This window comes from Diceros bicornis, chromosome 5 (assembly GCF_020826845.1).
Source record: "Diceros bicornis minor isolate mBicDic1 chromosome 5, mDicBic1.mat.cur, whole genome shotgun sequence".
Taxonomy (NCBI): domain Eukaryota; kingdom Metazoa; phylum Chordata; class Mammalia; order Perissodactyla; family Rhinocerotidae; genus Diceros; species Diceros bicornis.
Window position 1 is genome coordinate 80,733,274 of NC_080744.1, and position 14,183 is coordinate 80,747,456.

Here is a 14,183-nt window from a genome sequence, read left to right on the forward strand (position 1 = left end):
GTATCGAGGTGGAGAGCGAGGGGTGCTCTCCTGCAATGTGGTCCAGGCTTTAAAGGCCACATTTGCCAGTAATTCTCTTGTTCCTTTCATGATGCGGCAAAGAGCTGGATCTTAGTTCTCATGGATAGCGAGGTCCTGACGACAGAGGCAACTGGCTCTGCCTGCCCTCACAACCCAGGCCTGCCCGGACGACAGGGCGGCTGACCGTAAAGGTGGCCTTGCAGCCGCTGCTCCCTAAGAAGATACTGACACTTGAGGACAGGGTGGGGAGGGGTGCCCAGGGCACATCCTCTCTAGCCTGCTGTTCGTCCACATGGACATTGCAGACTGATGAGCTCATGCTGGGTGAAAACAGAAATGGTTTTGAAAACGCCAGTCTGGCAGCTTGAGAGTTGAGGCTGGCTTTCATTGCAGGAAGAAACTCACTCCATGGAGGGAAACACTGACCCTGGGAGGGAGCCACCCTCACGGGGATTCGGAACAAACACGCAGGACCGGCCAACAGGGGAGGAAGGAAGGAGAGCTCAGCTCCCTTTGCAGACGCACCCTCAGGGCAATGCACCCAAGAACAGCACCCAAGATGCAGAGTTCCTCCACCCTCTACCCCCAAGACACACATTCAGGGACAAAAGCAATTTCAGTGTCCTGGCTGACACAGTCCTCCATGAGGGTGGCCACTCTACTGCTCATTCCCACAACAGATCAAGAAAGGAAAGAACTGTTTTCCCAAATCAGAGGCCAAAAAGGAGATTTCCTCCCCTCCCAACCAGGCCTCAAGGTTTAGAGCAAGTTTTAAATAGGAGTCTGAGCCATATGAGGGCTGCGTGTGCAGGATGCAAAAGACTCCAAGGCACGGGGTGGTCCTGAGATTTCTTCTGATGAACCACTGCAAGACCAAAGGAAGGTCTTAGGATCCCTCTAAATAGAGCCTTTACACCTTATGTGTTCACAGTCCCATCACACGGGAACAACCCCACCTCATGAAGTGGGCTGAATTAACATCCCCATTTTGCAGTGGAGGAACTAAGGTGCCTACAAATTACTGGCCAGAGGGCATGTAACTGAACAGGGTTTAGAACCTGGGTCTTCAGATAGCATTATTATGAGGACTGTTATTACCAATAACAGCCATCACCTATTTAGTGCTTACCGCACGCCAGGGACTCTGCTAAGGATTTTAAATGAATCATTCTCACAACATTTAGATGTCATTATTATTGACATTTTCCATGAAGAAATATATGCTCAGAGAAGTTAAGCAACTTGTCCAAAGTCATACAGCTAGTAAGTGGCAGAGCTGAAGTTTGAACTGAGGTCTTTCATTCCTTCCCTCACCATCATTTCACACATGCTTGCAGCGCCCAGTTCGGGGGTGAAACCAGGGTGATTTTTAAGTGATATGGAGATGATTTTTCCTATGTTAAGTGGTGGCACTTATTTTAATAAGTATTAGAAAAAATACAACCAGTGCATTAAATCTGTGATTTCATGGATATTATCACTTAGGAGGAGATTTAATCTAAGTTTAAAAGGCATTTCACATGAAAAAAAAGTTAAGTTCATAAATGTACAGGTAGGAGCAGGATACAGCCCAGCCATCCTGCAGTCAGTGAATATCCCAGGCCTGGGAACCACTGACAAAACTGAACTTCCTCCAGGCAACTTCTTGGTCAAGAAACTGAACTGCACGGGGCAAAAGTCTGCCTTCACAATGAAAAGGATGAAGTCCAGGGGCATGGACACCTGCCTACCTCCAGAGAGCTATACCTTAAAGGACTGAACAGACCCACTGTCTCACAAAACCAGCCCTAGGTCTTTCTCCCACACCCCATGGGGGACAGGCCCCTCGGTGAGGTCAGCGAGTCCCACGCCTGACCCGTGTGCATGTACTCACGGCGAGGACAGCGCGGTCCCTCTCCAAGAAGTCAGCCAGCTGGTGCAGCAGCCGGCCGCGGCTCAGGGCATCCAGCTGGCGCCACGGCGAGCCCCTCTGGAAGGCAGCTTGTGCAGCCTCCACGGCCTTGTCCACGTCGGGCTGAGCGGTGAAAACAAGAGAAAGAGAGTGTCACCTTTTGATGCGACTGCAGTTTGGGACAGCTTGCCGTCGGTTACAGAAAACAGCAGATCCTGCCTCTGTCGTGCGGCAGAGGAAGGAGGGGGTGGCAGGCAGGCTGAAAGCAGCAGCTAGGTTTTAAATCGCTGATATGGCTGGGGGCTTGCAAGTGATTTTTTTTCTTCTTTACATCTTAAGTCTCTTTCAAGATTCCTACAGCGGCCAAGTATTAACTTCCTTTCTGATTATAAAAGCTGTTTGAAATAATTTATAAAACCACCGACCTTAATTAAGTATTTTTCTTGGTGACCCAAGCAGGAAAAGATTTTCCACTTGCTAGCTCAGTTTCAACCCACACAATCCTACAGTCCACAAAGTAGATGGGAAATGTCTGTCTTGGCATTTTATTCCAGCTGAGAACGGTGGTCCAGTGGTGAGAATGGGGCATGAGTGCTTCTCTGCATCTCGGAACTGACTACATTGGCAAAGTCCATAGACAGGGAGGACCAGGAACTTTTTCCCCCTTCCGCCTCACCTACCCCCTGGGGGCAGAACTGTCGCACCATTTCAGGCACCAGACACTGGATCTGCCGTGCACTAATAGAAGAATTACAATCGAACTTTCTTTTCATAGAAAGAAACAGAAGTGAGAGCTGTTTAGAGTTAAGTCACCCATTCTTATTTTCAGGAGAATGGTGTTCGAGGCTCTGATTGCTCACGGGCAACGGCTTATGCCCCAGGCCCCTCTGAGCCTCTCTCCCTAGTGGATGCCCGACATAGTCAAGAGGGACACTCCACCGAGATTCTGTGTCTCCCAAGTGTGCTTGGAGGAAGCAGGCAGAAGCTTTGACAAGACAAATACTGGGACTTTGAATTCCTCGTCCCAGGCTCTAGGGGGGAGGCCAGGACCTTTCCAGCTGCGGGACACGGCAGCCTCTGTCTTCAGGTACTCAGAGTCGTCACCCAGACCAAGGAAAAGCCAGAGCCTGGGGCAGGGGTCTCATTTTCCTCCCTGGAACCTGTGTACTGCACCTGGGAATCACCCACTGGGAGTCCTGCTCAGCATCATACCCCCCACCCCCACACCCTCACGTCTGCACATGAGCTCCTCAGTGCTACTTTCTCTGTAAGCAGAGCTTAGCAGGAGGGGCTGCACACAGGGGGCCTTACAGATGGAACCACTGTGTACTGCACACCCATCACAAAACCATCACGGTGGGGTCAAAGTCAAGCCTGTTCTACATGCGTCATTCACCCTCTCCAGTTCAACATCACCCACACACTTACTGAGAACATCAGATCAGTGCTCTGCTGTTCGAGGAGAGGCTTACGTTTCATTTCCTTTTCTCCTTATAAAAGCTTACCTTCAACCTTCCCCCCAATGGCACTTACATTCAAAATAGACTTTATGACCTTGGAGTGAATCAAGGACACATCCAGAAGTCCCTTAGCTTATAGTATTTTACACATACATATATATGTAATATAGGATATATTATTATTTATACCCTGCACTATCAAATAAGCTTATAAAGACCACAGCTTTACACGATCATTTAAGTTTCTGGTAGAAAAGAAATCTGGCAATTGCGTGATGCTATTATCCCTGCATGACATGGTTAGCAAGTCTTTTTTCCTTCAAGTCTATTTTTTTTTAAGTGTCTCCTGCCAGAATGCTGCATTTGGTGAAACACAACAGCCGGAAATACTTTCTGGGAAGATTCTTTAATGCCTCCAGGTTCAAATAATTGATAAAAACCTTTCCTTTAGCCATGTGATGAGGATAGCTGAGGTCATCCTCATAGATGGAGAAATATCTATCAAAGGAGAGTGACTCTCAGCGGTGGATCGTCCCTAATTGATCCCATTCTGGGCTGTGTGTCTGAGAAGCGGCTAGTGCAGGCCCTCACCTGAGTGTGGGCCAGTTCTGTCTTGCAGCGAAGCCAAACCGCTTCCTTATCCTTTAGTTATCTGTAATTGAATTACTTAGGAGGGAAAAAAAAAGCACCCACCTTATCTCCTTCTTCCACTTCACATATTTTTTCTAGAGTTGAAGGGTTATATGTTGCAAACTTTTTTCCACTCTTGGATTCGTGCCATTCATTGTTGATGAATATCTAACCAGGAAAGGAAGTTGTAATGCATTAGGTTTAAATCAAAATCATATAATTCCAACATGCTGAGGACCTTAGGTAACGTCTTATCCTTCCCCACCACCTGCCCCCCACCCCCACCCACTGATTTACAGATGGGACCTGGACAGGGGATGGAGTCACATGTCCAGTCGGGAGCACACTCCAAATTAGAATCCAAGTCTCTTGACTTTCAATACGTTTTCAGAGAATTACTTGTTGTCATAATAAAACTGAAGTCACTTAGAATTTTTTCTAAAATGTTCCCCTTTTTTTAAGCTGTAACACGGATTCACAGAGAAATAGCTGAGTTAGTTTAATAAAGGGTGTAAGTCAAATCCTACATGAGCGTAGAGTTTGGGGGAAGATTAAATAGGTTTATATATAAAGTGCCACCCATCTGCCTGCCCCTGAAGGGCATGTCAACAGTGAGCACTCCCTTCTCTCTCCCTCCTGCTGTGACCCCCTGCTAGATGGCCAAAGAACTTGCTCTATACAAGGATCCCACTGTCACCCTTCAGTTTTCATTAATGCACATCAGCACTCCCTCCCCCAGTCTCTTTAAAAATGTCTATTTTCACATTGGACTTAATAAAAGCCAGTGTTGGAACACAAAGATAAATATCTGGGTTAGGAAATGTTCTGGTTATATCAACAGATGTAGCAAATGACGGTTTATATCCAGAACCAAAGAATTAACCCGCAAAATCATCTAGTTGTGGGAGCCTCAATTATTTAGAACACAGCCAAGAGTAAAGATGTTAGAAATAAAAAGACACCATGAGCAAACTAAAAAGAATTCACAAAGTCCACACACTGAAAATTGAATACTATTTACTCTTAGTTTACTCTAAGTTCTAACTGCCTGAAAAAGCACTGCATTAAAAGAGAAGGTTTTTGGAAAGAACTAGGAACAGAGGTGAGAGATAATATACGACACACGTTCTGACACGTCCCGGCTACCCGGCGAGAGGACAGACAACCTCCTGCTGCACCAGCTTGGGACAGCCTCGTCATTACAGTCCACCACGGCGTCAGCAAGACTCCAGTGGCGGAAATGGGTGACATACGTAAGAAGCATTTCCATCCAATAAAACGCTGTCAATAATTTCTAAGTACAGAACTAGCTCATCAGATTCCATATCTTTTGCTTCTCTTCAACTTGTTTAAAAGAAGAGTTAATTACAAGGGCTAATTTCATTTATTGTGAATTTTATTCATTTGGAACACTTGACTCTCCAGTGCCGACAGGGGAGAGGGGAGACAGGGGAGAGGGGAGTCGTCTCTCATCCAATGCGCTTCTTGGTTACATTCTCCATCCTGGGCTCTCCTGCAAAAACTCCGAAGCTCACTGGGAAGGAAGCCCGCTCTGGGAAGTTGCTGGCGGAGACTGTTTTGACAATGCTCCCTAGAAAGCAGGGAAGTCGGCATTTGGTGGGGACTGGTGGAAGGCCGGCTCTGGCTGGGCAGGTAAGAGCACCGCCCCCCGCGCCGCCCCATTTGGAATCCAGAGCTGAGAGCGTTCCTCGCCCGTGGGATGTGCCCATCCAACTTCTGGAAGCTCAGCGCCTTCAACGTGAGGCCAGGCCCCCAGGGAAGCGCAAGGAAGAGGCCAGGCTACAATTACAGGTTTATTCTTCCAGCTGAAACCAAATCCAAGAGTTCACTTTTGCCATCCAGCAAGCAATCACTTGGTAACAGGGAGAAATTAATAAGTGGAGAAGAGGAGTTGAGTTAGCATGGGGAGGAGAGTGCAGCCAGGAAGAGAGGCCCATTTGTCAGAAGATGAAATTTCGTGGGTTAGATAATAGAGACTGTCAGTGAAAACTGCTGATTCTAGGTCCTTCCTGGTGTCAGTTCCAGGGGGGAGGGAAAATGAGAAGGTGGTGGAAGAGAATACAAATAAGGGGATGGAAACAGATTGCAATGATCGGATGTCTGTTATACTTCATCTCCAAGCATGTTCCTCCAAAAAAAAATATTACGTGGTCGTTCATGACATTGATCTCGAGTCCTTTCTAACCAGAAACTTAAAAAAAATTCAGACTGCTCAACTATGACCATATTCTCCCATCACAATGTTCCTAATTTAGTGAATTTTTTTCTTTATACTACACTAGTAAATAATCCTGTGAGTGGTTTCTACTGTTGATTTTCTCTCCACTAAAACAAAACAAAAACACAAATAAGGAAGGGGTCAGTGAGTGTGGCCTACCAATTATGCTGGCTGTATTGTTTCAAACCCCAAATCAGGATAACGGGTCTAGAAAAGAATTGTTCTCCTTGACTTGTGAATTGGTCTGAAACAAATCTTACAGAGATATAAAATTAAGTTACATTAATCTGTAGACAAAATTCACATTTTACTAAAGGAATGGAATGGCATGTTCCCTGGACTGGGCTGGAAAACCACAGCTGTTCTGAGGAGCTGGGTGCCCCGGGCCGAGGTGAAGGTGGTGAGTTCTGCTGACACCATTTACAGTAACTGCCATTGGACCCCAGCTAAACTCAAAAGGAGTATGTTTTCAGAAAAGGAGATTTGAGGGAATTTTATTTTTCCTAAAAGAGATCATAAAAATTGGTGTTTTAATGAACCAGAAAATGTTAAAGAGAATCTGCTACTGGAAGAAAATTTATAAGGAAAGGAAGGGGCCCTGTAAAGTCAAAGGGGCCGCTATCCTCTGAGATCTGTGGTGGGGCAGTTCCCGGGGGACCCTCCCTCCACCAGAATCACACAGCCGAGCCCAATGTTAAACCGTGAGAACAAATGAAGGAGCTTCAACAAGATTGTTCATCTGGAAATTGGACTCACCCTGGGAAATGGCACCCCGAAGGCTGGGGCTCAGACCACCATCTCTGGTGTGTCCTCCATTTGCGAGAGGCACCGTGAGCCAGGTTTGAAAAACAACAGATCATAACGGGCTCACACACTCCACCCCTCCCGACCCCCACCCTGGGCCTCCATCCTGCAGTTCTGTTTCTTCTGCTCTTTCCTCGGCCCTGTCGGCTGCCTCTCCAGACACAGGCTCCCCAAGTATTGTTCCTCCAGCTGCCCACTCGCAGCAACAACCACACAAGCTGCCTGGGCCCCATGACTGCTAGGAGGAGGCCTCTGCAGAGGTGGGCCCAGAGCAAGGACAGAGCAGGCAGAGGCCTCGCCCTCCTCAGGGAAGGAGGTACAGTGGCCATTGCAGCCATCATTGCCTGGGAACCCCTCAGGATCCTGGCTGTCCATCTGGCCCCTCCATCTCATCACCTTTCCTATGCCTTAACCACACCCCCGGGTCTGTTCCACTGGGAAGAGGGGACACCCAGCAAGACAACAGACACTCTGTCGCCGCTCTGTGAATCTGCTGGGGTCCTCCTCTATCAGGGCTGCATTTACACTCATAGAGGGCCATAAAGAATTGGAGAGATAGAAGTAAACTTTCCATATGTGGCTGTACTGCTCTGATAGAACTCAAAATGGTAACAAGTAAAAGGACAATAATGTATGTAATTTCTGGGTTTTATATTGTTTAAAAAACGGCTATAAAACAAAACACGACCACCAACAGGCGAGCTGTTAGGGTCTAAAAAACTTCAGGTCCTATTCTCACCGTTCCCATAATTTGTGTTGGAATTTTCGCTCTGAAGCCAATACTACTAGGGGAACTACATAAAAATAATCTCCAGCGATTACAGTGAAGTGTCTCTGTTGATTACAGAGCCCTCTGAAAACAGTTAATTTAAATGTCATATGATCAGAGGCCCAGCCGACATTAAGTGGCAAGAGACCAAAATCTGAAGGCCACACATAGCGGCCTGCAACTTTCTCTGCTTGATTAAAATTATTTGAGAGACATAATTGCTACTTTTGAAAGTAAAATTGATGGGGGAATTTTCTAAGTGCTTTGCCAGCTGGAGTTGGGGGCTATGGATTAGACGCAAAAATAAAAGAAGACAAAGCTGGGGAAAGGGAAGACAACTGCGGCTCTCAGCCTGCGCCCCTGAAGTGCCCCCAGCTCCAGCCCACGACCTCCAAACAGCCTCGCGGTGTCCTCCCAGGGGACGCGCCCCGGGAGGCGACGCGGAGCTCAAGGCCTGGCCATCTTCCTTTCTGCCCTAGGCAGGTGATCTCACTGCTGTACCCACGCTCCAGCCTACCTGGCCCGCAGCGCAAAAAGGCAGACAGCCTCGCGACTCCGCGGCGCAAGGAGGCCTTGCCACCCGCGGCTTCCTAGGGCCCAGATCTGAGACCATCAGGGATCGCGTTCTATGTCTGTCAACACCAGGGCCTCTGGGCTCCGGAACAGTTTCATCAGCGATCACCTTCCTACTTCTCCTTGCTCTACTAGTAAGCTAAGCACAAGCTAGGCACAGAAATTGCCAGACGTTTCTCCCGTTGCTCCTGATGACACGTTTCTGGAATCTTCCAGTTGCAGCGTCCCCGATGTGGCCTGAGCTCTCAGACCAAGTCTTGGCGTTCTCGCACCCTCTGATCCTCCCGAAGCCCGACCCGTTCAGCCCCGGAAACCATGTCGCAGGGTCCGCGAGGAGACCACGGCGCCCGAGGCACCGCGGCCGCGCACCGCCGCGCGCCTTCAAAGCGAGCCTTCAAAGGGGCACGTCGGGCCGCGCCGGACTGCAGCCTGGCACGGCGCAGCCGCTGCACAGCCGCCCTCACGCGGCTTTGAGGCTTAGAGCGCTGAACTCTGCCGCCCCAGAACCCGTCTGGGGTGTGAATCGCGGAGTCCCCTTCGGGGTGCGGGATGGACGCGCGCGGGCGTGGCCTCCCGCCCGGGATGCCCTGTGCTGAACGCAGCTTCGGGAAAGCCCGGCCCAAGCGAAGAGGCTTGGGTCACGGGAGCTCCGGGCGAACTCAGCTGAGGGCGCGCCGCCAGCACCGCCCGGCACCCCCAGAGAGGAGCAGCGGGGCTCTCGGCGTGCTGGCCCCTAGTCCCCGCCACCCCGGGCCGGCCAGGCTAGCGCAGAGCCAGGCGGCCGTCGAGTGGGATAGGCGTCCACCTCACCTTGGTGAACTTGACCTCCAGGTTGCGGATGGGGCGCGGCAGGGCAGGCGGCTTCCTGTCCGGCTGCCCGTTCTCCACGGCCCCGTTGGTGGTGGCCATGGCTCCTCCGCGCTCCCCGGCCCGAAGCGCCCGAGTCTGCGGCCCCGGATCCGGCCTGGGCGGTGCGCAGCCTGCTCGCGGGGTGACAGCTCCGCGCCGCTTTATGGAGCGCCCCACGCCTCCCGCCCGAGGGGGCTGTCTAATTGGCTGCAGGACGGGAAGAAGGGAGGGCGGGCGGGAGGGGAGGGGGCCGGCCTGCCTCACCCCACCCCGCCCGCCGCCCCTGCGGGAGCCGGGCCACCTCCCGCCCGGCCACCGCGCCGCGCGCTCCCCCGCCCCGGAGGCTGCCCTTGTAGGAGCTCTCCGAAGCGCCGCCGCGCCCCGGAAGTCCCAGGGCTCGGGCAGCGGGCCGGGGCAGGGAGCAGGGGCGCGGGGCTCAGCGCCCGGCTCTCTCCCCGAAGTCGGGCGAGTTCGCCCGCGGCACCTGCCGCCCCCTGCCCGCCGCCGCTCCGCGCACTCACCCAACTTGGGTCGGCGCGCCGCGCTCCGGGAGTGCGCGCCCGCCGCCCGGGGTCCTGCGCCGCGTCCGGGGTCGGAGCGCCCGGCGTCGCTGCCGGCACGCCTCGGCCTAGAGTCCGGCCTCCGGGTCCTCGCTCGCAGGACAGACGCCCACCGCGGCCCCACTCGGCCCGACGTGGGACAGTCGGCCGGCGCGCCCTGAGCCCTGGGGCTTCACACACCGTAGGGCAGGAGGAGAAGGAGAAGCGTCCGGCCCTTCCTGCGCCGCGCTGTGGACTCCCGCGCGGCTGGGCCTCTGACCTCACAGGCGCACACAGCCCTCCAGCCCCGGACCCTGGGATGCAATTATTTTGATTTTTAAAATGCATAAATTATACCTCAATTTTTAAAAAATGAGAAAAAGAGAAAGCACGTGAGATCTTTGCAGCTTTATGTTTTAGGAGTTGGAGCTTTTGTTCCATAGGTTGCTCATAACTTCCCAGGGAAGCAGAGGCTCGGCCAGCTCCCCCACTCCTTTTGCCATTTGGGAAACGCTCCACCAACCCCAGGGTTCCCTCTGCGACATGGAAGCTTCTTCTGCATATCATCCCTCAGGTTTCTGGAACAGCGATGTGGGGCACGAAGTCGAGGACAAAAGCAGTGGTTTAATCCCCAGAGAGGCTCACCCCCTCAGTCCACTTCCTTCTGAGAGTGATCTCCAGTGACTGGCAATGGGGGCACTCCTTACTGTCCTGAGGCTCCTTCTGTTTGTTTTGGGGGTCTCAGTGTCTGTCCTTCTGTCTCCTCTCTCCTTCCTCACTGCAGTGCTGCTGGGGGTCCTTCTGGATAGTGGAGTAAGCTGTTAAACTTTTGCAAACCCCTCCTCAGCCCACCTGCCCTCTGGGGGTGGAAGGATCCTATGCTGGTATGGGTTAGAATGCACAGGGAGGCATGGAAAGAGGATAATGGGTCTCCTGACTGGGCTGGGGCTGACCGACATCAGTGAGTCTGTCCTCCATGCCAGGCTCACTAACACTGATGAGTCCCAGAGCCACCAGGCCTCTTTCCTCAGCTGCTCCTGCCAGTGCCTGGGCTCCCTGTCCTGCTTAGCTGGCCCCATGGCCCCCACTCAGGTCTCCTGGGAACATGTGTGCAGATGTCTCATGTCAGGGCCTCTGGCTGGATGCTGAGCCCCAGCGTCAGGGTGCCTGGGCCCAGGAGGGCCTGTGGGGTCTGGTGACAGACCTTCCCTGCCCCGAGGCCTGTGGATGCACCAAGCGACCAGAGGCTGCAACTAGAGAAGCTTTTCAAACTGAACTCCCGTTCTAAGATTTTCTCTGGGATCCTGGATGGTTGAACCTATGTCACTCATGCCAGGGCTAAAAAAATAAATAAAAATCTGAAAATTTGTAGAGGAAACTGTTAATCAAAAAATTGCTGGCTGGATAGGTGGAGGCAAATGGGGTGGGGGCTTAGAACTCTGCTCCTTTAGGGTAAGAGAGTGGAGCCTGTTTGCTTGAAGGTGTCCACCTTGCTCGCTATGAAGTCAGAAAGGGAGACCGCCTCACCTCACAGCCAAAGACACCCTCGTGATCCGCAGTGTCTGGCCTTAGGGGCCAGTTGCAATGACGCTGACTGCCTCACCTGCACCTCCTCCTGCTGACACCTACCCATGTGATCCCAGGAGCCTGCGATGGAGTGGGGCACTCAGCTGTAGTGGGCGACTCCCGGAGAGCAGGTCAGGAGGATGGGCCTGGCTCCAGACTTGTCCAGACCAGCAGGCTACCTCTGCTCCCCTGTCTTGCTACTTCAGTGGGAAGGATGAAGGCAAGATGCTCTTCTCCCCATTTTACAGGTGAGTAAACAGAGGCATGCAGGTACTTGCCCCAGACATCACCAAGGCCGGACTGTGTGGGGGTGGGTGGTGCAGGGTGTGGAGCAGAGAGTTCTTTTACCTTCCTCTGCACGCTTCTTTCACTAAGGTAGGCACCTGTGTCCTGTGGCCCCATGTCACAGGGGCAGCATACAGCACAGCGAAGGTACAGGTTCAAAATGGTAGCAGCGTCCCTCTAAGCTGTGCCTTTCATAGGAATCAAACCCTGAGGTCCTGGCCTCAGAGGTGGTGGCCACAGGTGTCAGGGGAGGAGGAAGTGAGCCACTTGGTGTCTGGGTGACAGGGGGTTTGCCTGAGCTTCCGAGATGCTGGAGGCCCAACCCCTTCTGACCACATCCCTGCCCTGGATCCCAGCTGTGTGCCCTTGTGTTGGACACTTCATCACTCAGCTTCAGTTTCTTTTTGTATAAAATAATCTCCTACCCACTTAACAGTGTTTGAGGAGACTTAAGCAAGAAAATGGTGTGAAAGGATGCTTTATAAACTGTAAAGTACTGCATACATGCCAGTTCTTAATTTTCCTATTCTTTCTGGAGACTGATTTCTCTTAGCAAGCTTTTCTTCTGGGATGTTAGCAGCTTCCTCTAGCTTCTCTCTCGCTTGTGGAAGCTTCCCTGGTCAACAGTCACTCGGCTAATTTTATTGTAAAAATAACATTTTTATTTTGTATTTGGTTCTGTGGCCCTGCTATTGTCTCCTGCTTGACTTCTTGGCATGTCCAGGGATCTGAGTCCAAGATATTTCGTGTCAAGGGCTTATTCGTTTGATGAATATTCGATAAAAATAAGCATGAATAAAAGACTAAAAATTGAAGTTAGATACCCCCCCAAAAGCTCAACTTAATTCCGTTTTGAAATGCATAAATGTTGTGGGAGATGTCGAGCTCTGTAGCAAACATAAATAATAATGATGCCGACAATAATGTAGCCCCCATTTTGTTTTACTTTACTTCAAGTCTGGTACCTAAGCCTTGCGGGGGGTGCCCAGAGGCCTTCTGAGGGCCCCCTGCAACCACAGAGCTGGTGGCCAGCTGCACGGCTGCCTCCAACAGGCCACTGACCTCACCAGCAACCGGGAGTCCAGGCCCGGCTCTGCGACCCGGGGCAGAGCCAGTCTCCTTGGGTGAAGGTGGTTCTCCAACGTAGGGAAGCAGTGTGGCTCTTAGTGACTCAGAGCAGGTGACCTAACCTCAGTTTTCTTGGCTATATAATGGGCTGACAGGTGCCCCCGAGGTGAGGAAAGATTGACTTTACTGCGAGCACCTCCTTGCTGGTGTCAGTGAAGTACATTCCACGTTTCATGTGAGTTGTCCAGTGTTGCCCAAACTTGACCTGAGGAGGGAACTGCTTGCCTTCCCGCTTCCTGTAACCAAAGATGCCGTCGGGCCCGCTCTGCGCTGCCCCATCATTCTGTCCTCAGGGAACACGCAGACAAATCTGGTTTCTGTGAGTTTTCATCAGTGACTACATCAGAGGCAGGAGCACCCAGGCCTGAGGAAGAGGAGCCAGCTGACACCCAAACCACGTGAAAGAGAAAAGCGCCACAGCACCGCTTCCTTCTTGAGCCCCACTAGTCCTTTCTGGCCCTGGGGGAACATCTTGTACACACGATATTGGTCTGAGGTAAATCAGATTTAGACCAGGCAGAAGCAGAGAAATAAGGACATAAAAGCAAAGAAGACATATCAAAGTATCTGTGGGTCAGGCCTTGCTGAGGCCTCACACACACTCAGCCTGACAGTTCGTAGCTGCCAGAACTTTCCCCTGGTCCACCTTCCACCAGTAGCCCCCAGGATTAAGAGTTGTGAAAGGCCAGGAGAGAGCACGGCAGGTGAGGTAGAGACAGCTGGTTGATCACCTGGTTCTTCTCTTCTTTCCTGCCAGTTGAACTTCATATTATTGTGCACAGCAATGTACTTGATAAAACATACTTTCCAGCTTCTCTTGCAGACAGGAGTGGTTAATGAGATATAAGCCTAAGTCTTTGCTTTGGGCTTCCAAAGAAGCTCTTTACATGGGGATGAGTCAGCTGACAGGCTCTCCTTCCTTCCTGCTGCCAGGAATATAGATAGGAGGGCTGGGGCTCCAGCAGCCATCTTGTGGCTATAAAGCAATTCTGAGAATGGAAGTTATATGATAAGGAAGTTGAAGCAGGCACACAGGAAAAGCCTACGTCCCCGATGACCCTGGAACCAAGTTTTCTGCCCTCTATTTCCTTCCTTGGATTTCTTTCATGTGAGCAAAGGGTAAATCCCTGTCTTATTTGAGCCTGCTATTTGGGCTTTTTGTTATGTGTGGCTGAACCTAATCCTAAGTGATACCGCTGGCTACTTAAACTGTGTCCCATCACCATGACTAGAAAAACAAACTTCTAAACTCAAGTGGAATAATTATATCATCTTTGTAGAGAAAGTACAGCACATTTAAAAGAATCCTATCACCATCTCTACTTTTTTGGCTTCCATCAAATGCTCTGAACATTCTGTGCTTCCACAGAATGGGGAACTATAAGGTTTATAGTAAATTAAAAAAACAAAGACAAAACTAACCCTAGGT

General features: G+C 51.2%; 1 protein-coding gene across 1 annotated transcript in view; it reads right to left on the reverse strand.

Moving 5' to 3' along the window:
* Window positions 1-9,410, reverse strand: part of ALDH1A3 (aldehyde dehydrogenase 1 family member A3) — a 36,706-nt gene extending 27,296 nt beyond the window's left edge. Inside the window, exons 1-3 of the mRNA XM_058540482.1 lie at window positions 9,198-9,410; window positions 4,066-4,170; window positions 1,895-2,035 (exon numbers count right to left, since the gene is read on the reverse strand). Coding sequence (XP_058396465.1) covers window positions 1,895-2,035; window positions 4,066-4,170; window positions 9,198-9,296 — 345 coding nt within the window. The 5' untranslated portion in view covers window positions 9,297-9,410. The remainder of the gene's footprint in view (window positions 1-1,894; window positions 2,036-4,065; window positions 4,171-9,197) is intronic.
* Between the last annotated feature and the right edge of the window lie 4,773 nt (window positions 9,411-14,183).